Raw genomic sequence first — 26,522 nt, forward strand, 5'->3', positions numbered from 1 at the left:
TAAGGTTCTTCGCTGTAAATCAAACACAAACACTAATGAATGAACCGAAGATTTGACATGAAGGTGTTAGATGAGAAGAAGTCATCACATCTGCTCCTAGGTGGGAGACACATCTGAGCTCCAAATTTGAAAGCAGCTGTGAAGACATTTCCCTCAAGACCACGTATGTCAACTTCATTTGGCTGGATCGTCTGCCCTCTGTGAAAGTCTGAACCAAATTTGACAGAAATCCATTTTTATAGTAAAATAATGTTGGCCTGTAGTGGATCAACAGGACAGATGATTGTTTGATTATATATATTCATGATAGCTGAGATAATGCTGAAAAGGGTTTCACTTGCCTGAACCACCTCCATGTACCACCCTCACCATCGCCACCAACCGACATTAACACCCATGAAGAAGAGCCAATTAGAGAACAATAATATGATCTAAATTGTTTGTCAGCTATCAGAATGGATTAAACAGGATCTTGCAGTGTACAATAATTGCATTTGACTTGGAAAGCCTCTACTAAAATCAGCGTCTCGGGCAGCACCTCAAATGAAGAAAGAGTGACACCTAGTGGTCGAAGCAATGACTGGAAATTAAAAAATGATGTATTGACAAGCGGGTGAGCTCTGCACAACTTGCAGCAAATGAAAATATTTTCATACTATAAATGACAGTTTTCCTATCAACAATTTCGCTCTGAAGTCTTGCTATCCTCTGTTAAACAGATCAGATGTTATTTTTTCCCCCATGCCCTGAGAGGTTGCAGTAATAGTCTGGTCCTATTAAACCACAGCTGCCATTCTGCTGAGAGAGCTTTGTATTTGTCCAGCTTATGACCACTGAAGAAGATTTATGGGATCCACCTGCCCTGTTTCTTCTTTGACCTGAGCCTGATGCTGCACTTTTCATCTTGCACATGTCCTCCTCCACTTCAAACACACGCTATTTAACATTTGTCTTTCTGTGCCAATGCTTGGGAAAAAAGAAAAAGGTAGGAGGTGGCGTGTCACAGACGCTGCTGGTTAGGGGTGACAGAAGTAGTGTGCTTGATAACTCACTATATACACTTTTCAAAAACCAGGTGCTGTCAAAAAGCATTTATGTTTTTAGAAAACCCAACATGAACCCCTGCCATCTTTAGAGTTCTGTGAAATGTGTGCCTGTTCAGGCCAACACAAAACTACTTTCCTGATGTTTAAGATGAGCAGGTGCTCACCAAGTCTTATATAAGATGATGCGATCTGTACATACTTGAGCTTAATCCTGTGTGTCCCAGAGCTTTAAATCAGTTGACTTGATCAAGTGGAAATATGTAATGGGAAACTCCTATAGGAGGCTTAATTCAGCATGTGGTTGACCGAAGCCTCCAGGGGAATAACTCTTAGTTTTCCTGTAGCACTGACTTGGATCCCCTTTAGCCTTCAGAGCTACTTTAATTCTACATGGCATAGATTCAACACGGTGCTGGAAACATTCCTTAGAGATTTTGGTCTACTGATATGAGAGCATCCTGCAGGTGCTGCAGATTTATATTCCCCACACAATTATTATTAGCATCAGCAGAAGCCTGAGTAGCTGATATAAGGCAGGGTGGATCCACGCTTTCATGTTGTTTACACCAAATTCTGACCCTACTATCTGAATGTCGCAGCAAAAATCACAACTCATCAGATTAAGTCTTTTTTCCTTCTCTTGTCCTGCGTTGGTTGTTTCCTGCTTCCTTGTTATTTGTTCATAGAAGGTGCTCCCAGTGTGGTCTTCTGCTGCTGTAGCCCATCTGCTTCAAGGTTGGATGTGTCCATTCAGATGCTCTTCTGTATAGTTTGGTTCTAAGGAGTTGTTTTACAAGTTACTTTGGCCTTCCTATCAGCTCCAAGCAGTACGGCCATGTATGTACATCTAAATGCATTGAGTGTCTGTCATGTGATCAGCTGATAAGATATTTGCATTAAGGAGAAGTCAAACAAACATAATACAAAATAAACTGGGTCTGAGTGTACACGCTGTGAGTGTGCATGCACACATTAAAAGTGACACTATGGATTCTCAAATATGTGTTAAATACACTTAAATACACTTTAAGGGTAAAATTTCTCAACATTAGATTTATTTGGGTTTCAGTAAATTTCTGATACAAACAAGAATGGAAATTAAACTGTCTGAACTCTGCTCCAGTCTGCATGCCAAATATTCCCGAGCAAGATACTAACCCCAAGTTCCTCTCATTCATCCATCAGAGTACGAATGACTGTAACTGTTAGGTAAAAAGAACCTACGTAGAAAAATCACAGCAAAAAAGTGCTTGAACCAGTGAATGAGAGAAGTTGTGTAAAGTGCTTTGAGTGCTCAGGTAGGGTAGGAAAGCACTATAAAATAATCACTCTATTTACTTTAAAGTACCATCACTCGGCAGAAAATGCTAAAATAAGGCACATGAGCACTGAGCAAAACAAACATCTGTATTGCACAAGTTTACACATTTTTTTGACTTGATTTATATCCCCATATTTCCCACAACAAATCTCCATTATGGACAAAATGTTTTCACAACATGACTCACATTTAATTTTGAATTTAATAAGTTAAGCAATTTAGACGTGAAGCTTCTACTGAAGTGACCCGATTCCACAAATACGTCAGACTTGATATAGAGGTAGCACTCTCACAATGCTCTGTCTACAAATAGGGCAATATTGCTGTGGCAGAGCCTGGTAGCAGGTGTGGCAGCAGCACACGTGTCCACAGTCCAACAGGACACAGTTACGGGGCTGACTGAGGCAAATAACACACATGGCCACGTCTTGAAGGTTGTCCTGGTCTGGTACATTATTTTGCAGTCTGTTAAATTCCCTTCTTTCCCGTTCCTGGTCCCTGAGAGCCTTAAGGTGGCGGTAGTAGCGTAACCCGGCCCAGAAAATGATTGCTGCCCCTGCCAAAGCAGAAGTAATGGCCAGCACTTTCCACCAAAAAGCGATGTCTTCATTCTCCCCTTGCAGGGTGTCGAAGTCCGCTGGGGTCAGGAAGTACTGTGAACCGTTAGAAGGGGGTCGGAGACTCAGAGTGCCATCTGTGTCCAGATTCAACTCGCCTACACCTGTAAGATTTGTCCCCACCTTGAAAAAAAGGTGTGGCACTTATCAATAAGAATATATTTTTAATATTGACAACAAATTGGGCTTTATGAAGTGAACACTAATTCATTCAAGTTTGAATAGAATGACTTACTTTGAGCATTTCCTCGATCTCCAGTTGACCTTTTGGCTTCTCCCCAGTAAAGTACTGTCCCATGAGGTCACCCAAACTGTGACTGACCTGGTGAAATTTCTCATATGTGACCTCCATGTCCAGCCCAGTGGCCTGTAAAGGCGACAAGACTCTGATTTCGGTATTATCCAGTCCCACTAATAAAAAGGGCACCGCCTCTATGTTTTCGTGCAAGAGTCGTTCATTATCTGTCCTGCAAAGGTAACGTGAGAAACAGTTTGCATATCTGATAATAAGGAGAAAATGTTAGATGTACCGGAACTTCAGCTTGATCTGATGATGTTCTCACCATGTACGTAAAAATCCGTTCCACAACAGCCTGTGTTCTTTCACCATGAATCTACGCAGCACACCAACATTTTCTTTGTTGTGCCAACTAATGAGAGGCTTTCCAGCTGGTTTTACACCACCTAAAATGTATACGAGCACACATACAGTAACAGGGAATGAGAGGCAGGCCGGTGTACAAGTTTTCAGATTAAAAAAATAAATAAATGTACTAGTCCTTATCAAAAACAAACAAAAGACTGATTACCTTCAATGACGACATACCGTAGACACGCTCCTGGAGTAACTTTCAAGATGTCCTTGAGTGTTTTATCTATGGGTAACCGTGGAGCATTCTGGAAACATGGAGCACACACAGTAAATAAGACTAACTAATTAATAAGTCATGCATTTGCTTTCCCAGTGGTTTTATGTCTTTGGTGTGTGTTAATCAGCTCGCTGTAAATGGGTACTTTTCTGTGCAGTGCTAGCAATCACAGTGTTGCTATTAATTCTATAAATGACTGGTTGTAATAGTAAATCTTTCAAAAGAACCAGTTTAGTTTGAGGAAAAAGAAAAGATATGTCCCTAAAAGATCCTCATGGATTTACATCAAATGCAAATGGCATGAGCTAAAAGAACAATCAGGATGTAATCAAGAAACACAGAAAGACTAAAAGTGCACAACGTAAGCTCAGCTAAAAACTGAATAAAAAGGACGACGGGTTTCAGAAGTACAGAATAAAACTTTACACAAAATGGTCATTCTTTAAATGTCTCACACCTTCATCTGTGAAATGTCAGTTGCAGCCTGATCTTCTGATGCAACACCCCCTTGCATCTGTCCATTGCCACTATTTCTTCTTGCACAAATGGAGCCAACACTTCACAAGTTTGATTTTTTTTTCCTTCAAAATACTATTTCAGTTTTATTCTTGACATTTTGTTTTTATTCTCAGAATGCCAAATTTTTGCATTTTTGTCCAAATTCTCCATCTTAACTTTTTAGTGCAATGTAGCCACAGATGTGCTCACTGTTCTCACCTACAGCTTTATAACAGCGATGCAAGTTTGTTTTTACAGTGTCTAATGCAATATGGTGAAGATAAACTAAATGTTACTGTGATATATGGCTCACCTTATACATTTAAACTACTCCACATCCCGTTGTGTTATTTCTCTACCCAGATTAATTCTTCACATCTCTGAAAAAATTACTAACATCTGAGAAGGGACCTTAACTCTTCCATCAAAAACATATGAGCTGTAATCTCTAATGAGGGATTTGAAGTAGAAGCTTCTTAGAGGTTTAGTCTTCCAATAAAGCTAATTACACAAAATTAACAACTCACGTTGAGTTTGTCTATTGTTGTTCGGCTCTTCTTATATAGGTAGAAGGAGACGCCTGAGAGAGCAAGGCTCACTCCAAGACACGCTGCCTCTGAAATTGTCACGAAGAATCCTTCCATTGGCCCTGTGTCTCCTGTAACGGCTCCAAGAGCACCTGCACAAACATAAAAGAAGAAGAAGAAGAATCACCTGTCTGTAAACCCACAGCTGGGGGGGTCATGGCTATGTTGTGACATGCTTTGATGTGCCTACACTATGTGGCAGTGATTACTGGCTGATTTGAGGTACGTGTGGGACATAACAAAGGAACTGATAATATAGCCTCTAACTATGTACAGTGTTAATTATCTGCCATACATTTTGCACTGCAGCCTTTTGTGATAAAGAGGAACATTATTTTTCTTCTAATACAGACTTACCAGCATGTCTTTTGTTTTCACGCTGCAAAATAAAAATATGGGATTAATGTTGATAAAAAGCTAGCAACAAGTAGTCTTCCTCGTTTTTCAGCTGCTCTCTTTAGGGGTTACAGGGGTGACTGTGGCTCAAGAGTTGGGAAGCGCATCTGTAACCGGAATGTCGCTGGTTCGATCCCCGAGCTCTCTGTCCTGGTCGTTGTGTCCTTGGGCAAGACACTTTACCCTACCGCCTACTGGTGTTGGCCAGAGGGGCCGATGGTGCGATATGGCAGCCTCGCTTCTGTCAGTCTGCCCCAGGGCAGCTGTAGTTACAACTGTAGCTTGCCTCCACCAGTGTGTGAATGTGAGAGTGAATGAATAGTGGTATTGTAAAGCGCTTTGGGTGCCTTGAAAAGCGCTATATAAATCCAATCCATTATTATTATTATTATTGTTACCACAGCAGATTAGCTACCTCCCTAGATCCATATCTGTTACATGAGCCCTGTGCATGTCGTCCTTTACTACATCTGTGCATCTTTACTGTGTGCTTCCTCAACATATTTTTACATAGGACGAAGTGTGTTACATAAACCAGGCAATATACCACAACATTCATAGCCCAAGCTGGTTAGCAATGCCCATCCCAATGACATACACAATCTATATCATTCATACACACATTATAATACAAAAATCAAACAGAACAAAATGCCACCACGCACAGACAAGGTTATGTTGAAATACCATAAGAAACAATAAATTATTAACAGCTGCATAACTGCTTCGATTGAATTTTAAAATGATGCCAATGAGACTGCTAAATTTCTCTCTGGTCTGATCAAAGGCACAGGACATATTTATTCCAACAATTTCTCTATGAAATTTATTTCTGGTGTCCAGCTGCAAAAACATCAGGATGCAGCGTACAGCAAAGTGACTCAGGAGCTCAAAAATATAATAGAATATGACAGAAAAGACAAACCAGCTTATTAAGGTAAGAGTTAGAGAAAGTTGGAGAACAAATAAAAATGGGAAAAGCAAACAAACAAATGTGACTCCATAATATGAAGGAAAATGATTTTGGACACTTAAGCTGTTCTTGATCACTCTGACATTAAAATCAAAACTTCCACAAGCTGCAGTCACGCGTTATTTGTTGGAAAGCTTGAATAAAATGTATTTCCATTGTCTGAAGTGTCATTTCTTTGCTGTGCCTTTTAAAACATGTTTACATGCTGTTATTCTCCTGATCGTTTTCCCTACAACAAAGTTAGCTGCTAGCCAGCTAACGTTGCCATGGCTCCAGTGACCTCTAAAGATTTTTTTAAACAGTCATATAAGAAACACTTATACGTTTATAAAACACATATATTTCAAAAAGAATTAGAACTAATAATAAGTTTGTTTTTTATACCTGTAAAGGAAACGAAACCTTCCCAGTATTCACTCTGCAGAACCGTGTAGCTGACGTGCGGTGACAGAATTGTCACGTGACGAAGTCTGGGCGCATGCGTCAGTTACGGCCTCAGCGTACACGTCGCTACGCCGCGGACATGGCAGGAGTTGGAGGTGTGCGGAGAAAGTCTCCCGTTTCCCCGTCCCCGCTGTGGGGGAAACTCCATACGCTTTGGCAGGACAAGTATTTGCTCTTGTTCAAGACGGAATACACCTTGCTGGTGGTTTCAGTTTTGTGGTTCCTGGAGATCGGCATCAATGTGTGGGTCATACAGAAAGTAGCATGTAAGTAGCTGGCCGACTAGTTAGCACGCTATTGTATTTTGACGTTTATCTGAACGCGGCTGAAGGCTAAGTAGCTAGCGTCAGAAAAGTATTAGCTTAGCCTGCCACCTGTCAAAGGGAATTTACTGTCACTGCATGACCAAATACAATGGTTTACTCTCTCCCAACGTCAAATAACGTCCATTACTTTTAAGACTATATACAACCAAAGATAGCTGTTTCAATAGTAAATACAAGAAGTAAACTTCTAAAGGCATAGTAACTGCTCACTTTTTACACGTCCACATACAAGACTTATGGAACTGCAGCAGAAAAATACCAATAATATTTTCTCCTTCTTAAATTGATTGTTTGTTCTGGTTGAGTTGTCTTTTCCAAAACCTATAGTCATCACTGAGCATGACTATTGAGCATGCATCAAGATATTCACATCCACATCATCATTATTATTAATATTATTATGTACTGCAGACACTGAGATCGACTGGAAAGCATACATGGATGAAGTGGAAGGAGTTATCAATGGCACCTATGACTACACCCAGCTGAAAGGGGACACAGGCCCTTTGGTGTGAGTTTCAAAATGATGTAGTTCTCTCCATACCACGCTGTTCAGTGCAGATCTCCTAGTTAATTTGGAACACTGTTGTTGTAGGTACCCAGCTGGGTTCGTCTACATCTTCACAGCTCTCTACTACATTACCGGCCATGGGGTGAACATCCGTCTGGGCCAGTACATTTTTGCTTTTTTCTACCTCCTCACACTGCTGCTTGTCTTCAGAATATACTATCACACCAAAAAGGTGAGCCTAATGTTAATACTAATGTGCCAGGAACCCTATATATTAAGCAGCATGTCATTTTGCTAAAATGCTCATTGAAACATGGGCGTATCCTTGTGTGCAATTCAACTTTTATACCCTACAGAAACAAAATTTAATGTTATTTTCAGAATATTCTCACACATTAATTTATTAGTTTTCTGTTGCATATCTGGTTCTGGGTTCCAGGGCCAGAACCACAAAAATACTGAGACCTCCCTTTTCCTCTGCTTGCAGCTCTTCTTTTTCTGAGCCACTTGCAGAATTAATCTCTTTAGCATTTCTTCTAATAATTAATCTCACAAATAATTAAATCTCCTTTTTTTTCTCCAGGTTCCTCCCTATGTGTTCTTCTTCGTGTGCTGTGCATCCTATCGGATCCACTCCATCTTTGTGCTCCGTCTCTTTAATGACCCAGTGGCCATGATGCTGCTGTTTGCAGCTGTCAATCTCTTCATAGATGGATACTGGACTCTGGGCTGTGGCCTCTACAGGCAAGTGTGCACTCGTCTTTAAAGCGGATACTCATTTATTGGCTTTCCCTAAATCAACAAGTGGCACCTGTACATCTTTAATGTGTTACATACCTTCTACATTGTCATTGTTAATTTTTCCTGAGAGTAACAAGATGAAATTACAACTCAATCTTTTCCTCTTTCTGACAGTTTAGCAGTATCTGTGAAAATGAACGTGCTTCTCTTTGCCCCTGGATTACTTTTCCTCCTCCTGTCAGAGTTTGGTCTAATGAAGACGATCCCCAAGTTATCGCTGTGTGCAGGCATACAGGTAAATATACACATAAAAACAGGTACAGCTTGACTGTAGTACTCTGTCCACAGTAAATTTTAGCAAATGACTGTATTTTGCTATCATCATCTCTTTCTTTATCTTATGTGGCAGGTTGTGTTGGGGCTCCCTTTCCTCCTAGAGAATCCCGTTAGTTACATGAGCCGCGCCTTTGATCTTGGCCGCCAGTTCATGTTCAAGTGGACGGTCAACTGGCGCTTCCTGCCAGAATGGCTCTTTTTGAATCGCTACTTCCACTTACTCCTGCTGGCCGGTCATCTGCTCACCCTGCTGCTCTTTGCCTTCCGCCGCTGGAAGAGGTGAGATAGACTTTGAATGTGCCAGGGATACACTGGGAACAAAACCAGGGATTCTGGGGGGAAAAACAAAACTGAGGGTTACAGTCACAGTACCACATGCTTTAGCTTGTAAGCAACTAGTGGACCCTTGAAAACTCTTTGTTTTCTTTTTACATTTATAAATGCTTTGCATGATAACATACTGATCAAAACCACGTCATTATGACAATGCAACAAGGTGTCATGAAAAAATGGAAGGCAATTTCAGCAGGATTGTCACTACTTTATACTCAGCAGAGACATTTAGGCCACAGGGAAATGCAATTGATTTCTAGTAACAGCACTAAATGGTTGTTGGTATTTCAGGGTTCTCATCAGTCAGCAGCGGAAACCTTTTTTTAAAGTTATATGTTTTACTAATACACACGTACCTCCTAGATCTCTAAAATGGCAAATAACCATATTCTCTCTGTGGCACCAGACCAGGAGAAAGCATCTTTGAACTTCTAAAGGAACCAGGCAAGAGGAAAATCCCAGCTCAGAAAAGCACTGTGGATCATATCCTTTTGTTCTACTCCTGTCTTTAATGTGAAAAATATTTTTCTGTAAGTCTGTTGTTAGATGTTAATATGAATCTGCAGGCCTTGTTGACAGAATGAAAAAAATCATACAGAAAACTCCTCTCAGCAAGATTTGTGGATCTTAATTATTTTGAGTAACTGGGTCAAGATTTCTGGACAGAGAACCAAAAACTTAGCGCTTAAAGTTTCACTGTATTCAAGAGGAGACAGACATAGAGTCACAGGAAAAAGAAGGTTTTCTTTTCCAAAACTCTGCAAAATCAGAAAAACTTGTGGTGCTACCTGTTGTGGGAAACCTGGTGACAAGTGAGCACCTGAAATAGCTTTGCTTTGAACATTCTCTTTACAGGACATGGGACATGGTAAAACAATGCTTAGCGGATTTTTTCATATGATCTTCCAGACATGCCTTTTTTTGTCCTTATCTGAAAATCACAGATTGTGCTGATTCTGTTCACCTCTAACTTCATCGGCATGTGCTTCAGTCGCTCATTGCACTACCAGTTTTACGTCTGGTACTTCCACTCGCTGCCTTACCTGCTGTGGAGTGGAGGTGTCAAGAAGCTGGCCCATCTGCTCAGGTGAGACAGAATCATAAGTCCTGAAGCATAGCACCTCCCTGAACACTCTGCCACATCTTAATGAAAAACTGTTTTATTTTTGCATGCAGGGTCCTGATCCTGGGTCTGATCGAGCTTTCGTGGAACACCTATCCCTCTACTAACAGCAGCTCAGCTGCCCTTCACGTCTGTCACCTCATCATCCTGTTATGTCTCTGGCTAGCTCCACCTTTGCTTTCAGCTGCAGCAGAAACACAAGAGCAGAAAGCTGTTAAGGACAAACGCCACTGAGCCCCGGCCTGATCGGACCAGAAGTATTATTTGGCCGAATCAGCTGACGACAAGCCCGCTCCATCCTCCTGTCTTTGATCCTGACAGCACCAGTGCAAAGGGCGGTCGCTGTGGTAGACTGTTTATAAGTGAATTAAAGGAGCCATTTAAAGCTTCTCACTGCTTAAAGTGAAGGATGCATAATGTGTGTGCAGACTGATGCCCACATGATGGAATAATATGCAGTTGCAGAGATAAGAAGAGAAAATAAGAATTCTCAGGTTTAGTTTTAGATAGAAAATAAGAAGAGTGGAGGCTATGAGAATGTCATGGATGTTATGCTGTGTGGAAAGAATTGATTACATGGGCTATATTCCCACTTACTGTGGTACAACTACACTCAGTTCATAATTCCTCTGGTCTAGTCATGTAGGCTGATATCATCTCAAGTTTTTATTTACTGGTGCTCAGATGATCGTATATTGAAAGTGTCAATAATGTGGATAAGAACTTGAACACCAAGCTTTAAAATAACTGCATAGCAAGCGTAAGCTTGTGGCATTTCCTCTGCCACAGTTATGAAACATAAGTATTCTCTATCGAAGGGGATGTTATTTGTTATTTTACACAAATGTGTAAAAGTCAGCTGTGGACAATCAGTCTGTTTGTCTGATTTCTGTAACTTGTCATCCTCTGTTGTGAGTGGCCACACTCATAGATGGATTTAATGTGAGAAACATGCAGTAGACTGAAACGGCAAATGGATTCTACTAAACCCGTGTGGTCTTCATTGTTACACAATACAACAAATGGTTGAATTTTAGTGTGTTTTTTTTATTATTTTTACCAACAATCATTTCACTGTTTAAAGCTCATCTTTGTTTAATTTATCAAATAATCATCTTGATAATCAAAATCTTCATTTTACAGTAACTGTCATTACATATTTGGTATAGTAGTATATTATACTGGCTGCAAACTAAAAGCTAGACTACAAAAAGCCCATTTAGATGATAAAGGCATATTTGTGATTGCATAAAGCACACTGATCATAAAAGGCCCCCTGGTCTATGGCATGTAGTATTAGAATGAACTTGGCACTGCCTAAGTTAATAAAACAGGATTTTTCCATGTAAAGGCATTTAGAGTCACTATCATTGGGAAATGGTGAGAATGCTAACAATCAGAGTTGGTTTGGTTTCCTCTGAGATAATTGTCTCACATATTATTGGGGTTATAACACAGCATGTTCAGCTGAATGTTCTCATCCCAGTGGCGCAGCAGCAGGAACAGCTGTCTGGCTGCTCCCTTAAGCCCTGCCATGTCCAGTCCCTCGGGCAGCTTCTGACAGCGCAGCCATGAGTCTGCTTTTGCTGCTACCAGTTCCCACTCCATAAAGTAGCCGGCACACCGGTGCTCTAGCCACGCTAGGGCCACAGCTGTGGCCCAAGTTGAGCCCTCCAGATCCTCTTGAGCCAACTGGCTGCTCCCTTGGAGGTAAGCTTGCTCAGGTGTAGAGCCTTCATATATATCTGTTTCTGACCCACGGCCACTGTCTGCTTGGCCGAGGTTCTGATTCTGAAAGGGGCTGATGGATAACTCCAAAGAGCCCTCTTCAGAGCTGGGGAGGTCAGTGGGAGAGGTGACAGGGTCTTGGTCAGAGAGGTATCTTCGGCGAAGCCTCGATTCCAAAATTAGGGGAGTATCATCTGGAGTGTGGTGGAAAGGTGGAATGGCTGGTCTGACAAAGGAGCAAGCGGAAGGAGAGAAGGTAACGTGGTGACCAGAGGGAGCACCAGGAGGTTTGGCAGTAGTGGACAAGGATGGAGCACTGGGAGATGTGCAGCGTAAGGCTGGGCTGAGACTACGGCGGTGGAGACTGTATGGCGATGCTCTTTTAAGGCGGTCCAGAGGAATCTGGACACAGTCAGAGTAGATCTCAGTCAGAAGAAAAGCTCCTGATGCCCGCTGCAGACGAACCTGAGGAGTCATAACAGACATGGGTAATGAGCACACTTGAAGATGAGTGCACAGTATTACGATGCTGCAAATGCACTTTGCCTTTAACGTGGCAGTGTTTCTCTTTTGCACACTATTTGTCATAGCACGTGGTTTAACTTTCCAAAGTTCTTCTGCCTTTAAATGTCGACTGACTCCAGGAGTTTGCAGAATGAATTTGGGAGCTGAAGGTATGTATTGTGTGCTGGGTAAACAAATAAAGTGAACACAACTTTAGCACTTCACTGTTTTCCATGTTTGCACAGCTCACCAGGGGCAGGTAGTCTGGAGCTTCACTTTCAGGTTGTTTCTCAGTCTCGGCAGATAAGCAGTGGGACTTGACAGGCACCTGCTTTCCTGATGAAATGGAGGACCTGAGCCTGCCCAGCGGGAACCTGGAATTAAAAAAAAAACAACAAAACAAAACAGGTACGCTAAAAAAAAAAAATCTAACATTTAAAGAGAGTGCAATTTGCCAGTGGAGATGTGGGAATTGTGGGTACACCCTTGTGATCTGCATGTCATTATAACACTGTTGTTTCAGTGTGAACACTATGGCTAACTAAACAAACAGGAGTCTCACAAAAAAGAAATCCTATGAATACTTCCTTATCATCTACATCAGAATTCACTACAACGGTGAGTTTTGCAACAACTTTTGACAATTTGCAGTTAGAAACCTTTGTTGTGAAGGGAGTCGCTAAAGAAATGTCACGTGTAAGGGTTGTTGGGTTTGCATTAGCGTGCAGCTGCAGTGAACAGCCATATGCCTGCGTGAAAAGATGAACCCTGACCTGAACAACATTCACTGCATCAATCACCTAAGGTCTGTGCTGTATGAGTTCCAGGGCCGAGTTGTTTTCACATATTTATTAACTCTTAAACTTCAGTAAATTGACCATCATTCACTCTCAGGACATTTACAGATGTGGGTAAACAGAGTGGTGATGCTGTGGCTCATTTCTTACATTTAAGTAACATGTGCACAAACAGGATGGTCTACATGAACAACTTTAAAGTAGGAGCTTTTCAAGAAACTACAGTATTTGTTTTTGCGTCTTACTTCTTAGGGGTTTTTAGCGCCTTTTAGTCCTTTCATGCTGTTTATTTTATTGCATCTTTGTCAGTCTCACACAAACTGTTAAAAGAGTTTAATATGAAAGTCTTACCTGGTGCCAAAGAAGCTCTCCATTGACTTGCTCTCTATAGATCGCTGTGAGCGAGTGCTCGAGGTGCCTGTTGCCATGGCTGTAGTGTAGTAGGAGCTGCCCCCTACACCTGGGATGACATTAAAACATTAAATTGTATTGTTTTATCAGCTCAGTGATAAAAGTGGTGTTTTCTGATTGTGCTTAAAGGCTCAGCTCATCCAGATTAAACAAAACTGATCACAGGTCTTTTACATGGATCTGGAACTAAATGAATAAAAGCAAATATGTCTGTGCGATTGGATACCAATAAAGTTAAGGAAGATTTATTTAGATGAACTGATCCTTTAAGAGCTTCTTCACAAGTTGTGTGTGTAATGGAGTCGGGGGAGAGGGGTCCTCCTTTTTCTCCTTCTCACCACAGCTTTCTCTTCAGAAGCCTCGATCCTCGAGACTACTTACACCAGAGTTTTCCCTGAGCGAACGGACAGCAGTACTTACTAGAGTCCCAGGATGTTACACTACAGGGTGAGGCAGGAGTGTCATCTCTGTCTGAGAGATACAAAGATTGTTGATGACCTAAAGTCTTGATAACAGAAATCGGTGCTGGCATCATTCGGTCGTTCTTACCTGTAGAGTTCCAGGTGTCTTCCACCTCTGCACTGTCTCCAGTGGTGTGCCGTCTGCCCAGACCTACAGAAAAAGTCCTCTGCCTACGAATGCCTGACTGAAAAGCCTGCCTGTTTCCCAAATGTAGCCCTGCAGACACACACAAGTAAACAGAACACAATGTGGACCCTTAAAAATATCAACTGAATCCAACAATAAATAAAAATAACATTTAAAATGGTGCTTCTGTAATTCACTTAGCACTGTTTTTCTTAAGTTAGAGAATTCAGAAGAGCTATTGATTTTCCTTCCTTCCATCTGTCCGTCCATCCCTCCATTATCCAAATCAAGGTCAGGGGGATCAGACACAAATACAGAATTATACAGACCTGTTACTGCCAAAGTCTTTCAAGCTGCACGCTCTAAACTTGCAAACACATAAAACCAGGCTTCAAAGAGAAGACAAATTCTAATGCTTGATTCCTCATAACACCAATGAGAAGATCAGGATTGTTCTTTACAGATATCTTATTATCATTGACAAGTAAACAAAACGTCCTGGATGAGTTGAGAGTTCAGTTGAGCTGAGAGTTTATTCTGTGTATGTGTGTTGGTGGGTGGCACACCTGTGGTTTGCACATCCATGTCAGCCAAGCCTTTGTTGGGATTGCTGTCAGTGGTAGTGAAGGCTGTGTACATACAGATGATGTTACAGTGCTTACTTGTCTGGATAGCCTTTGTACGATATCGCTTCGCTGAGCCTAAAAAGCCATCAAACAGAGGAATAGTAAGAGATGCACAGTAGTTTGGAGATAACGGCACATTAATCAGTAGGAAAAAGCAACCGGTAAACCGCCCACCATGTCCAATGTCGCTCTCTTTCTCTGCCATTTTCTCAAAGTCTCTTATAACTGAGCGAGCGGTCAGTTGGTGAATGATCTCCTGCCACGATTTCCCTCCTCTTCCTTCTTCACCTCCCCTTCCACTTACTTCAATGTCCTGACTCTCAGGGGTCCAGAGGTGCCCCAGGTCTACAGTGACCTCCCAGGACACAGGCCTGCCACTCAGGACACCATGAATAAGGGAACGGCACTGGCCTGGGGGAGGACTGTCAGGCGGGACAGCAGTGAAGAGATACTCTGGATCTGTGAAACTGTCCCAGTCCAGAGGGGAGGCGGGAAACAAGAGTCCATCTAAGGGGCAGAGCGAAAAATAGGATAGAAATTTTACGGGACTGAATAAATAAATATGATCCTATTTTCTTTGCAGTGAAACTTACTGGAGTCGGTGAGGCTTCTGTGGGACGCTGTCCCTCGTGGTGTTGGCTTTGTCTCCCCGTCACTTTCTTCCAGCTTCCCTCCCAGCGTTTGGTCAAAGGAGACCCTCTCCAGAGCCCTTCTCAGCCGATGCATCTCTAATTCACCCTGGGGGGTCGAAAAACTTCGTGCTGCCATCGTTGAACGTGCTAGTGCTTTTTGTCTCCTACGAGACTCCTCGGCTCCATCCAGACACCCGTTCTGGTTGTAAAAGGGGGACAAGCAAAGAGAAGTAGGTTTGGGTATCATTTTGCTTTTCTCTGCAGTGATATATATCAAAATGTTCAGTATGTTATGATCATTAGATTAAAATGTATTTGCCATGTTGCAAGAATAACTTTGCAGCGACTTCCTGTGATATACTGACTGTGTGTTTCAGCTGTACATGACTCAAATAAGCAGTCTTTTTAATTGATATGACCTTTTTTCCAAAGGAAAGATAGAATTTTATAGTTATATATAGTTGTTATATTTTCATGTCTTGTTTTGTCTGTGTGTTCCCAATTACTTACTAAATTCCAAAAAAAAAAGTCTGTCAGTCTGTCTGTCTTACTTTTTTGGTCCCACTGTCCGGGGATTTGACTGAAAGGTCTTGCTGCCACGATGAGTCTGCCCAGCGAGACAGGGATGATCTCTGTTCTGGAGGGGGCATCTTCTCGAGGCCTTGGGGCAGAGACCCTGTATCGAGCACTGGACCAGAGCAGTGAGAGCTAGAGAGAAAGGCCCCGTCAGAATTTGAGGCATGTATGTGAGAGTGGGACTGCGTTTGTAGACTTTGTTCACTGCTGAGTGAGCAGCGAGTGAGGACGTACTGCTCCTGAATGTAAGAGCTCTCCTGGATCCTCTTCCTCACATCGCTGGACCAGTCCAACTCCCCACCTATAGTGGACAAAAGCCTGTTGTTAGCCACTGTGGTTTAAAGTGTGCTGGCAAATGTAAATGTTCGTGATGAGTGACCAACCTGGACTGGTGCCTGTGTCTGTGTCTTTGGCACAGGAGAACTCAGAGGATATCTCTCTAGAAATTTCCCTCAGTGCTTCCTCCAACTCAGTGCCATCTGCACATGTCACCACAGGCATGAGCTCCGAGGTAGGCGGAGGTGAAAGCTCATCGTTCGACTGGCCAAAAACTGAACCCGTAGAACCACGAAGTAAATCTTTGTAGCTCTGTTCCTGAAGCAAAAAAATAAAATGCAAAGATTACATTTAAAAAAATGGTACAGTACTGTGCAAAAATATGGGGCCAACCCTCACTTCTGCATATTTTGGTAGAAAAACTGGAAATGGCTTCAGCAATGTATTAAAATATACATGTACAAAAATACAGCTTATAAAGCAAAAAGAAAGAGTTTGAAGCTCATTAGAATTCTACAAAGTCAATATTTGGTATGACGATCTTTTTTTCTCCAACATAGCCTGAACTGTCTCTGCAGCGTTCTCATAGGTTCTCTAAGTAATCTTAAGGAATAGGTTTCCAGGTGCAAAAATAATACTTTATATCTGCCAAACTGTGTTATCTTTGACATTTCTCATAGATTCAACTAAAGGAATGGGAACAAAGTGCCTAAAGATGCAATTTAACATTTGTTCTTTGCTAAGTTGTCTGTTATGTGGAGACACAAGACTGGTTCATCCATTTAGTTTGGTGTGTTATTTATGATTGAATGATTCATAGGTCAGTTATAGCTCTAAAGTTGGTCAGCTACAAGGACTGGACTAACAATGAGCGAAAAATCAGCAAATGTCCAAAGATAAACGCTGCAAGAGTTTCAGAAACCCTGGAGAACTCTTGCTCAAGAACACTGTAAAAAATACAATAACATTTGACTCACTTGAAGCAACATAAACAAATAAGTGCTGACTTAATATTTTACATGGTAATGCACACAGAGTAATACCTCTGCCTTTTTTGCTTTGAAACTGGTCATGTCGTAAAGCGTGCAGTATCCTATGAGGCGATTCCCGGGGTAGAGTGGAGGGATTTCATTGGGTGTAAGAAGAGCCTCCATGTTTTCTGGCAGATACCAGTCGATCCGTACGTCAGTCAGAACAGGTTCAAAGGCCTTCTTCAGGGACTTGATTAACTGTTGCAGAAATGGGGAGAAGAAGTAAACTTATCAAACTAATTAAAAAACACTTTTTCCGTGATTTGTCATAAGCTAAAAAATTGGTAAACTTAAACTTATACATGTATATCTTTAATGGCTAACAGTTGTTAAACTAACTATAAAAGCCATACTATGAAAGTACTAAAGTAAAATAACTCTAAATTATACTTAAATGCTTGAGTAGTTATTACACTTTACGACTGCTAGTTGCTTTTCTCTATGCTGAAATGCTAATGTAATGCCCCAAGGTTTACATATGTATTCTTTCAAGACTTTGCTTTTAATTAATTTGCAATTCTTTTCACTCCAATAGGTGGCAGTGCTGCAGCGCTGCTGACCTTGGGCTGGAGTCTCTCCTCATCATCCAAGAACTCTGTAGTCCCTCCTGTCAGTTTGGCAACGCCCTGCAGGAGTCTCCTGCAGGCTCGTGGACCAAGGCCTAGGCCAAAGCATCTGCAAAGGTGATACAGTGTGTATATTACATTTTTATCACGTCACAAGAGAAAATTTAATTATGATATTAAATTGTGGATGATTTTCACTGTTTGTGTTATAACAGTTTATTTTTTATGTCTATTGAAGTAGCCTGAAAATAACCTAAAATGTTGCTTCTATGTTGCTTACAAATAGAAAATGTAGAGTCATCAAACAGACACTGGTGGAGATCACCGGCCATTTGGCTAGCTAAGAGTTTAAATGGCTCAGGGGACGGAATAATTGAAAAAGGCTGAGTTCTTGAGCAGCAATCTGGCTGGCTAAATATGGAAACAGAAGCTCAAAATGATGTACAACACCTTCTCAGCTGCAGACTGCAGTGAGATGGCAATCTAATTAACACTGGGCAGAATTAGATGTTTTCCATAAGAATAAAGAAACGAACAAACGTGTTCGTAGTTTGCTAAAGGACAGCGAAAAATTACAGTGGAGAAAGTCAGTCCGACAGGCGAATACTAATAAGGCATAAATGGAGTCATTCTGCATCTGGGGAAAACCAGAGGGGCGTGACTCTTACTGCAGAGGAGAGCACTTAACGGGATTACTGGGCGGGGCTGAAAAATACTTCAAGCCTTTCTTTTCTTTCTTCCACAGAGCTTTGCTCTCAGGTCTTTATGATCACTGTTTGCTTAGGTCCACGCTCTGTTTCTCTTGCTGTCCTCCCCCATATGCTGTCTCTGTCATGTTATTCACCTGGTTCTGCCTCCATTCAATCTCCTTTACTTATCTCCTGCTTCCTAACCTCACAGATTTAATGGTTTATTTAATAATGCATTTTTATTAACCAGCCTTTGCAACTATTGTCAGTTTTATCTGTTTCTTGTCATGATAGATAACTAGCTGCTCCCTCTGTACCCTCCTTCGCACATGATATCCATACCTGCCAGCACATGCGTTTCTGCGTACTAGCTCCAGCACTCTAGCTACATTGCTGATGGATCCATCTGTAATAATAAAGACCTGGCGAGGGTACGAGCGCTGCATGGGCTGTTGAAAGACCCAGAAGAGCGCCCCCAGCAGGTTGGTGCCTCGCATGTCAGCTCTCATCCTCTGGACGTACTCGTAGGCCTGAGTTAGTGTGACCTGCACGCAAACACACAAGTGATTAAAGTGGGGATGCAATCAGATCCTGAGTAAAGGAGGGAGAAGCAAACAACTCCTGTCGAACCGCAGCGCCTGTGCAAACATGTTGCCAGGATAAATTTACTGTTTGTTATCAGATGCACTAATTAGCCTGTGAGGGAAGCAACAAATTAAATCAACCCTTTTCTAATAAAGACAGCACAAACAAACACACATTAGCACCTGCCTTAAAATGACCTCAGTTCACACGGTGGATAAACATAGCTGTCAGAGCAGGAGATGGAGGGACACGTCCGGCCTAAGTGAAAATGCATGAAAGGCCACCATATGGCGAGGAGAATGTGGAAAGACTGTTTGTGCTTGCAGCTCCGGGTCTGGATAAAACCTGATACTCTGCTACTAAGGCAACCCAAGAACTGACCTATTGCCTGATTAGAGAGTAGAAAACAGAACAGATAGTCCTGAACGACTGAATGACATTTTGTGTTCAGAAAAACATCATCCAAATGTTCCGTGTGTTCTCGTTTACTGGAAGGGATTCACAGATATCATGAAAAACACCGAGAATCTTTTAAAAATACCCAATTCAGGGAATTTACTAATCTAACAAAGCTCACTAGGTAATACTGACATCAGTGCAAAGCTTGCTGGAGGTGAACAGGGGCTTGATGGTGGTACCAAATCCCACAATGTTGAGCATTGTGCCAGAAGGTAGACTCTTGAGTGCCACCACCATGGCTTCCTGTCAGAATAAGAAAGCATATACAGGATGGAGCCAGAGTCATATACATATATATTCATTCTCAAATCTGAACTTCATGTTTTATTTGCATGTTTCTGACTACTGCTCACTTTCACACGCTGGATGTTGGCGCCACTCATGCTGCCACTGCGATCAATGAGAAACAGCAGCTCCCTGGTGGCTTTGTGCACTTCCAGAGGATCACGCAGCAAGTCGGGGCAGAAATTGAGCATCAACACGGGGCTGCACAGAATGTCTTTGTGGTATCGTTTCCTGACAAACTCCAGCTGCAGGCGAAGAAGGAAAATCAGCAATGAAAGCTTAACGTCTTGAGAAAGATGTATTTAAATGCTTGACAGCAGGAAAAAAACAAACAAACCTTTCTTTCAGGTTCTGAATCCTTGCGGGTGCATCGGATGAAATCTCGACGGGAGCAGATTTGCTGTTCATATTGGCTGAAGGAGAGCCTGCCTCTCTCTAAGATGACCAAGGGGCTGTGAGGTTCTGAGGAAGGGTTTAAAAGTCAGAATAAAAAGAAAATCACAGCAATGAAAAGTTCAGACCTTCCCAAACCACTTTGTCATTGCTCACCGCTGAGGTGCAAAATAATCTCTATGTGTCTGTCATAGGGATGCTCCTGTGCCAAGGTGATGTAGGTGGCAGAGGCACTTTGGGCACTTGGATCTGCATCTGCCCTCAGAGCGTGAGTAGGGCTCTCCAGTCCTATCAATAAAGAGAGGCAAAAAATGAAAATCAGTAAACATATTACAATGTTTTGAATGAGTTAATTTTTCTTTACAGCACACACTAATGAAGATTAAATCTGTTTCATCGTCTGGCTGTGTTTGGACTGAGATCGCCTATGAAGCTATTCATTTTATTCAGTAATGAGATTGCCTGCTGTTCTCATATTTCATAATGGTTGAGATGAAAACCACTGAATCAGCCTTATTTGAGGAGACAGGCAGTACCAGCCAGTAGACAGGCCCCTCTGACCAGCAGCTGGAAGTTCAGCTCATAAGGTGCCAGGTTGACAGCTGGGCTGGTGAAGATGGCGTGCGCACACTGCTGCTGAGAGTGCACGATCCGATCTTGTTTTCCTGAGGTGGCACCAAAACAACTGGTCGCCCTACAAAAACAAGAAAAAAAGGCGCACAATGGGAAGTTTTTTAGGAAAATAATATGAAAGAAGTGGGAGGAAAAATCAGGAGTCCACGTCTGATAAATACCCAGTTTCATCAGACTTCCCCCCACTTTCACTCTTGCTTGGAGTCATTTTCCCAGTGACAAGCGGGGTAAGGAGTGTGGGGTAGATGATCCGAATGGCTCCGTTTTCTAATGTGGGAAGTTCTAGTGTCGTGCTTATGATGATCGACACTATATCCATGGGGCCAATGACTCCGGTGCCCACGATGAAAGTGGTTCTCTCCAGGTCCTCATCCAGGATCAGATGTCCTAAAGCCCAAAATACAATGTTGTGTTAGAACCTTATGTTAAATTTTCAAGACTGTCTGCGACATCATTAATAAATATGAAAATACATGTAGATGAATTTGAAAAGAGCACATGATTAAAAACCTAGCACACAAACACACATTAATTGCTGGTATTTACTCAGAATAATCCATCACCATCAGCTGAATTAAATAAACTGTTCTGTGGTCTGCAGTTAAGTAGATATGTTTCTACTAAGTGAATGCCGTTACAACATTAGGCAGGGATCCAGATCAGATGGCCTTCCTCATCTGACACAGAAGGGACTTACTGTACTGAAGCCACATTGTTACTGCAGCATCAGTACACAAATGTTTTGCAGTTATATAAAACATTTTTATTATAAGCTAAAAGCCTATTTTATTGCTTTAGTGTCATGCAGCATCAGCATCAAGGGCTTTTCAAAATAAATATATGCATTTCACAAGTGTAAAGATGGCTTTTTCAGATAGCCCTCTCTACGTCTGCGCTAGACTGTCTGCAAGGAGAGAAGCAATGAATCATGTCTGCAGCAGTATCCATAAATAATATTATATATCATTTATAATATTATATATATTTAAATGCAAGCTGGTATAACTCTAATGTTTAATTCCTTACAATTCTGAAATTGTATCAGAGAAAAATGTAACAACTTCAACATAATATGTTTGCCTTCACGGCATTCTTCCATCCTCCTCCTCACCGTTGGTGCATTGCATGTCTAGACTGGGGCTTCCACAGCAGCCCCACTCCAGGCCATTCCCTTCAAGACCAACTCCAGGGCAGCAATCCAAACAGCAATCCTTTAATTTTCCTCGGCTTTGGATCTGGACCCCAACCAACCGGCCTGCAATCACGGCTTCAAAGCCCACCACAACCTCCTTTTCACCGAGAGGGTATATGAACACACCTGGATGAAGGTTACAGACACACAAGCCGCTAAGACACATAAAACTGAAACAGGCTTTTGCTAAAGAAATGTTCAGAAGTAAAATAAGTACAGTAGATATTTCTAAGATCGGGGGATCTGGAGCCAGTTGCATACCTTAAGTTCTCTTCTTAGGTAAGACATAATATGGAAAACCTTTTCTTTTGTCCGGATGCTAGTTTAGCTTGCTGGGTTGAATGGCTGACTGAGCTGTTGTAGGGCTTATGGAAGAGCCTGGGTTCAAATCTACCCTTGAGATTGGTCACTATGTGTCTTTCTCCCAGCTTTCCTTAACCAAATTTCTTTCAAAGAACAGGCTATTTTTTCACTGAAAGATATTTTTCAGCAGTAAAATAAACAACAATTGCTTTGCTTTTTACCTTACATTTTGTGCTAAGTTTACTCTGTCATAAAGGAATGAATCCCACAAACACATTTGCTTTTTTTTAAATTTCCTAACTTATCGTAATAAATCTGGCTATACTGTTAAGTCAGAGTCAGGGCTACCTGAGGTCTTTTCTTCTTCTTACTTGGTAAGTTAGGTCTTTTGTGCATCACTTTGACTGGCTGTAAGGTATTCATTAAGTAGAAGATAAGCAGAAAATCTTACTTGAATAAAGTAAACACTTCAAGGAAACCTTAGGGAGAAGACTTAAAGTTGTTTTGTGCCATCAGCTCCTGCTGCGCTGCCTTCGTGGCATATAATGTGTAAGACAGTGGCAGCTTTTTGAACAAATTTAATAGGGGCAAAGCAAATACTATGTTCAGTCTTCTGGAACATTCATACAGGGGCTCCTGATTATTAAAGGAAGTAAAAAAACTTGTCAGTTATTCTGAATATACAGAAAATTAATAGTTATACTACTATTGTATGTTTGCTTGTTTATTTCATCGAATGGCCAGTTTTGGTCATGTTGGTTTTAGATGTCTTTGATAATGATAAAGTGCAAATAAACATGAAAGAGATTTGTTGATTTTTACTCTTCATCTTTACTTCAAAGTATCTGGTGTTCCTCACGGGCCAAGTCGTGTCCCACTCCCATTTTTAATCTGGGATTATCATTATCCTTTGCACTCAAAAACTCTTTTTCTTGTGTCTCATGGTATATTGTTTAGCTACACTAAACTTGGCAGTTAGTACTCACCTTCTACAGACTCTATGTCAGCGTTGGCATAGGTAAGGTGCGCAGTGATGCCCATTGAGCAACCATTAGCACAAGATTTAATGCAGGAGGCTTTGAGAAGCAGTGGTTCCCATGTAGAGCGGTTTCTCAGTCCCACCATCTTTTCTGTAAAATTAAGCCTCTGCCCTGCTGGTTGGATCAAAACACAGGTACACAAATGGCCAGCAGAGACAGGAAGGGGAACATGTGAGTGTGCATTTAAATTCTCTCATTTTCTATTCAGAGCACAATTACAATGATCCTTGTAAATCAGACCTGATTTTTGCTGCACAAATTAACACTAAACAAAAACAGATAAGTTCACAATTTTATGTGTATACACAACACAGGCCATATATTTCTTGTTTATATGTGCAGGCATATCAGTTATTGGCAATCTAACATCCTATTGTGTCTCCTCAAGCTCGTAGCAACCAACTGTGATAGCTGGAGTATAACAGGCTTGGTTAATCATTAACACTGCAGGTCAGCACTTGCGCCGTTATGCATCATGCCTAGCATTTGCAATCAGCTGCTAATCTCTATGCAAAGCCACATGTTCTTAAAACTGTGGTGCCATACTTACGTCAGTCTTTTCTAACTGCAGGAAGAAATAATACAGTATTAAAACTTGTTAAGATATGTCCTAATTTTCATGTATGTAATTAAAACTGTACTCAATAAGTCTTCATGACTGATCACTTAATAACTGTAAGTGCAACAGGTGCTGAAACCCATGTATAGCTTACTTAGTGAGTGGTAGGGTGAACTAAACTCTGTGTGTGTGTGTGTGTGTGTGTATGTACGTGTGTTTGAGTATGCACACATGGGTGCATTTGTGTGCGTGCGTCTCTGTGTGTGTGTGTGTTTGCTGTGATCAAGGTAATGGTCTTTTCACATCTACCTTTCTAACAAGATCAACAGCCTCCATCTGGCTACTGTGCTCTCAGTGCATAACAAGCAAATAAATGCCTGGTTTGTCAAAGTAGGGCAAAGTAATACTGCTAGAACACACGTGAAAGGAAAAGTACAACAGCGGCCCTCTTTGGGCTATTCAGAACAAGATCTCTGACAATGCTAATGAATAATCTTGATAGAAGATCTGTTTAGGTTTATTGCTGACAAAAAAAGTAAGACACAGATAATGACATCTTTACACAGTAAGTGTGTGCATGCATAAAATACATATTGTAGAATAAAGATGAAAATTATGTATGCATGTACATATTAACCTTCAAGAGTTGTGCCTGAAACAAGTTTATATATGTATATATATATATATATATATATATATATATATATATATATATATATATATATATATATATATATATATATATATATATATATGAAATATAATGAAATATGAGAACAAATACTGCAACATATCCTGTAACATATTCAGTTGCATGAAAAGGTCGTCATGGCACCCACTATTGAAACTGTACACTATTGAATCTGTATGCATTAAAAGTAGACTGAAATCTTAGAAAGTGATGATTCTGTGTTTGTTTGCCAAGATTTAATCAAGCAGTCCGGTGTTTGCAGTAGCAGAGGTGGTTGCGAATTGGCTCTGGGCAACACTGCAGTCTCCTCATGACAGTTACAATCCCCAGATAACAAGCAAAATAATCGTCCAGGAACACTTACTGTGCTGTGTCTGCTAATTTGCCTCTCTGTCCAGTCCCTGCATCACTCCGCCACCACATCTGCTTGCGGGTTTCCCAAGTGATACGTTAGGAGTTTTCCTGTTAACAGATACTGCTTTCTGCTCTCCCTCCCTCTCTCTCTGTCTCTCTCGCTCCCTCCTTCTGTCTCTCCTTGCCTCTGTCCATAAATCCAGCAGTTGCCCTATAAAGAAAGTCAAGTCACAAAGCACTGTCATAAATGCATATGCATGAATGAACAACAAATATGGTACAAAGCTAATAGCTGATAAAAACATCTTCATGTACAACTGATTATTTGGCCCATTCATGCATCTACTGTAGCTACATAAAGTCTGTACAAATGTGTTTTCATTGCCTGGCAACGCATTAAAATGACTCTTTCAGATTAACAACAGGTCTCACTGCTGCTATCAATCACCAGCATGCATCTCCACACGAACCCACATTTCCTGTTATGTGAAATGTCATTTGCTTACCTGCTTTGACCTGAGCCAAGGGGATGATCGGAAACTATGATCGGGAACCTGATGTTGAGGCAAAAGCTCAGATCGGTAAGTGAGGCAGAGCCTGCTTTTCATCCAGACAATTGGCCGTGATGGTAGCAGCACCATAATTCATGGCTAATGGTTTGGCTAGGGAGAGGAAAGGGGAGGTGATGTGTTCTGCCTCTCCCAACAGGTCAGTCAGAAGCAGCAGCAGCAGCAGCAGTAGGCATGGGAAGGTGACACCAAGGAAGGAACAGGTTTTTGTCCTCCAGTCTACATTTCAGTGGGTCTAACACTGCAAAGAATTAAAAAATTAATTCAATCTGTCATCTGAGACCATGGTTTGAAATATGAATTTTACAGAATTTTAAAAAGTATAAAAAATCTGTTAAAACAGCATCACAGTTGGGTGGATTTATGGTGAAGCAGTAAAAGTTCTGGAGTTTTGAATTTGACAGAAACTCTAGCTATGCAAATTAAACTCATTGTTAGATAAGTATGAGAAACGCCTTCATGAATGTAAAGAGGTTTTAGTTCAGGATGCAAACCTGTAACTCAAGAACAGAAAGGCCTGATTAAACTGCCAGGTGAAAACGGATTAACTTTAACTAAAAATAATGGGAAGAGTGTGCAGGGGGAAAGAATGACTGCAAATGGAACTGGGTCACTAATTTTTACTAATGATGCAAATTCTAATATTCATAAAACTAAATTTAGGGCATTAATCGCTGATCAGATTCAGTCAACTGCTGCAAAAGTGATAGTGTGGCGCCACACAACACAGGGGGATAGTGACAAACTGAACCAGGGGCTTCTTTAAACAAAGAAATGTAACAATCTTAAAAGTTGGACGTCTTGTACTGTTTGCAAAACTATAAGCAGAGAGACTCACTAAGAAGCAGCAAAAAACAGCTGCAGAAAAGGCCCGGCAGAGCATCACAAAGAAAACATGCTGATTAAAGAAACTT

At 41.3% G+C, this 26,522-nt stretch overlaps 3 protein-coding genes across 4 annotated transcripts; 1 reads left to right on the plus strand and 2 right to left on the minus strand.

Moving 5' to 3' along the window:
* Window positions 1–2,093: 2,093 nt before the first annotated feature.
* Window positions 2,094–6,777, minus strand: mul2 (mitochondrial E3 ubiquitin protein ligase 2). 2 transcript variants are annotated; one of them, XM_006786590.3, is made up of 7 exons: window positions 6,692–6,777; window positions 5,296–5,317; window positions 4,879–5,030; window positions 3,794–3,881; window positions 3,548–3,668; window positions 3,220–3,451; window positions 2,094–3,107 (listed from the first exon to the last, which is right to left on the minus strand). In XM_006786590.3, the coding sequence occupies exons 3-7, from the start codon at window positions 4,993–4,995 to the stop codon at window positions 2,631–2,633; spliced, it is 1,035 nt and encodes a 344-aa protein (XP_006786653.1). In that variant the 5' UTR covers window positions 4,996–5,030; window positions 5,296–5,317; window positions 6,692–6,777; the 3' UTR covers window positions 2,094–2,630. The 2 variants fall into 2 exon arrangements, with proteins under 2 accessions (XP_006786653.1, XP_006786652.1); XM_006786589.2 differs by lacking the exon at window positions 5,296–5,317 and having other exon boundaries at window positions 6,692–6,770.
* An 8-nt stretch (window positions 6,778–6,785) lies between these two features.
* On the plus strand, window positions 6,786–11,491 carry alg3 (ALG3 alpha-1,3- mannosyltransferase). The gene is made up of 9 exons (XM_087832622.1): window positions 6,786–7,017; window positions 7,489–7,588; window positions 7,673–7,820; window positions 8,172–8,332; window positions 8,504–8,624; window positions 8,739–8,944; window positions 9,405–9,480; window positions 9,940–10,085; window positions 10,175–11,491. Exons 1-9 carry the CDS (start codon window positions 6,786–6,788, stop codon window positions 10,353–10,355), a joined length of 1,371 nt encoding a protein of 456 aa, XP_087688748.1. The 3' UTR covers window positions 10,356–11,491.
* On the minus strand, window positions 11,258–25,117 carry vwa5b2 (von Willebrand factor A domain containing 5B2). The gene is made up of 22 exons (XM_087832621.1): window positions 25,050–25,117; window positions 23,382–23,549; window positions 22,012–22,218; window positions 21,062–21,287; window positions 20,804–20,961; window positions 20,424–20,555; window positions 20,212–20,336; window positions 19,943–20,119; window positions 19,722–19,832; window positions 18,888–19,090; window positions 17,851–17,965; window positions 17,303–17,488; window positions 16,367–16,577; window positions 15,959–16,284; window positions 15,369–15,606; window positions 14,950–15,282; window positions 14,716–14,850; window positions 14,111–14,239; window positions 13,982–14,032; window positions 13,502–13,610; window positions 12,604–12,727; window positions 11,258–12,314 (listed from the first exon to the last, which is right to left on the minus strand). The coding sequence occupies exons 2-22, from the start codon at window positions 23,518–23,520 to the stop codon at window positions 11,553–11,555; spliced, it is 4,197 nt and encodes a 1,398-aa protein (XP_087688747.1). The 5' UTR covers window positions 23,521–23,549; window positions 25,050–25,117; the 3' UTR covers window positions 11,258–11,552.
* Window positions 25,118–26,522: the final 1,405 nt, after the last annotated feature.

This window comes from Neolamprologus brichardi, chromosome 18 (assembly GCF_056152115.1).
Source record: "Neolamprologus brichardi isolate AB-2024 chromosome 18, ASM5615211v1, whole genome shotgun sequence".
In the NCBI taxonomy this organism is placed as follows: Eukaryota; Metazoa; Chordata; class Actinopteri; order Cichliformes; family Cichlidae; genus Neolamprologus; species Neolamprologus brichardi.

Bases quoted from the DNA above. Each gene is read 5' to 3' on its own strand.
- mul2 (XM_006786590.3), bottom strand. From the start codon at position 4,995: ATGGAAGGATTCTTCGTGACAATTTCAGAGGCAGCGTGTCTTGGAGTG. The intron at 3,882-4,878 runs GTGAGTTGTTAA...CCATGTTTCCAG, and splicing joins CAACAATAGACAAACTCAAC to AATGCTCCACGGTTACCCAT. The intron at 3,108-3,219 runs GTAAGTCATTCT...CTTTTTTTCAAG, and splicing joins AGATCGAGGAAATGCTCAAA to GTGGGGACAAATCTTACAGG.
- alg3 (XM_087832622.1), top strand. From the start codon at position 6,786: ATGCGTCAGTTACGGCCTCAGCGTACACGTCGCTACGCCGCGGACATG. The intron at 8,625-8,738 runs GTAAATATACAC...CTTATGTGGCAG, and splicing joins CGCTGTGTGCAGGCATACAG to GTTGTGTTGGGGCTCCCTTT. The intron at 10,086-10,174 runs GTGAGACAGAAT...TTTTGCATGCAG, and splicing joins AAGCTGGCCCATCTGCTCAG to GGTCCTGATCCTGGGTCTGA.
- vwa5b2 (XM_087832621.1), bottom strand. From the start codon at position 23,520: ATGGTGGGACTGAGAAACCGCTCTACATGGGAACCACTGCTTCTCAAA. The intron at 22,219-23,381 runs GTGAGTACTAAC...ACCTTCATCCAG, and splicing joins TGACATAGAGTCTGTAGAAG to GTGTGTTCATATACCCTCTC. The intron at 14,033-14,110 runs GTAAGAACGACC...TGTATCTCTCAG, and splicing joins AGACACCTGGAACTCTACAG to ACAGAGATGACACTCCTGCC.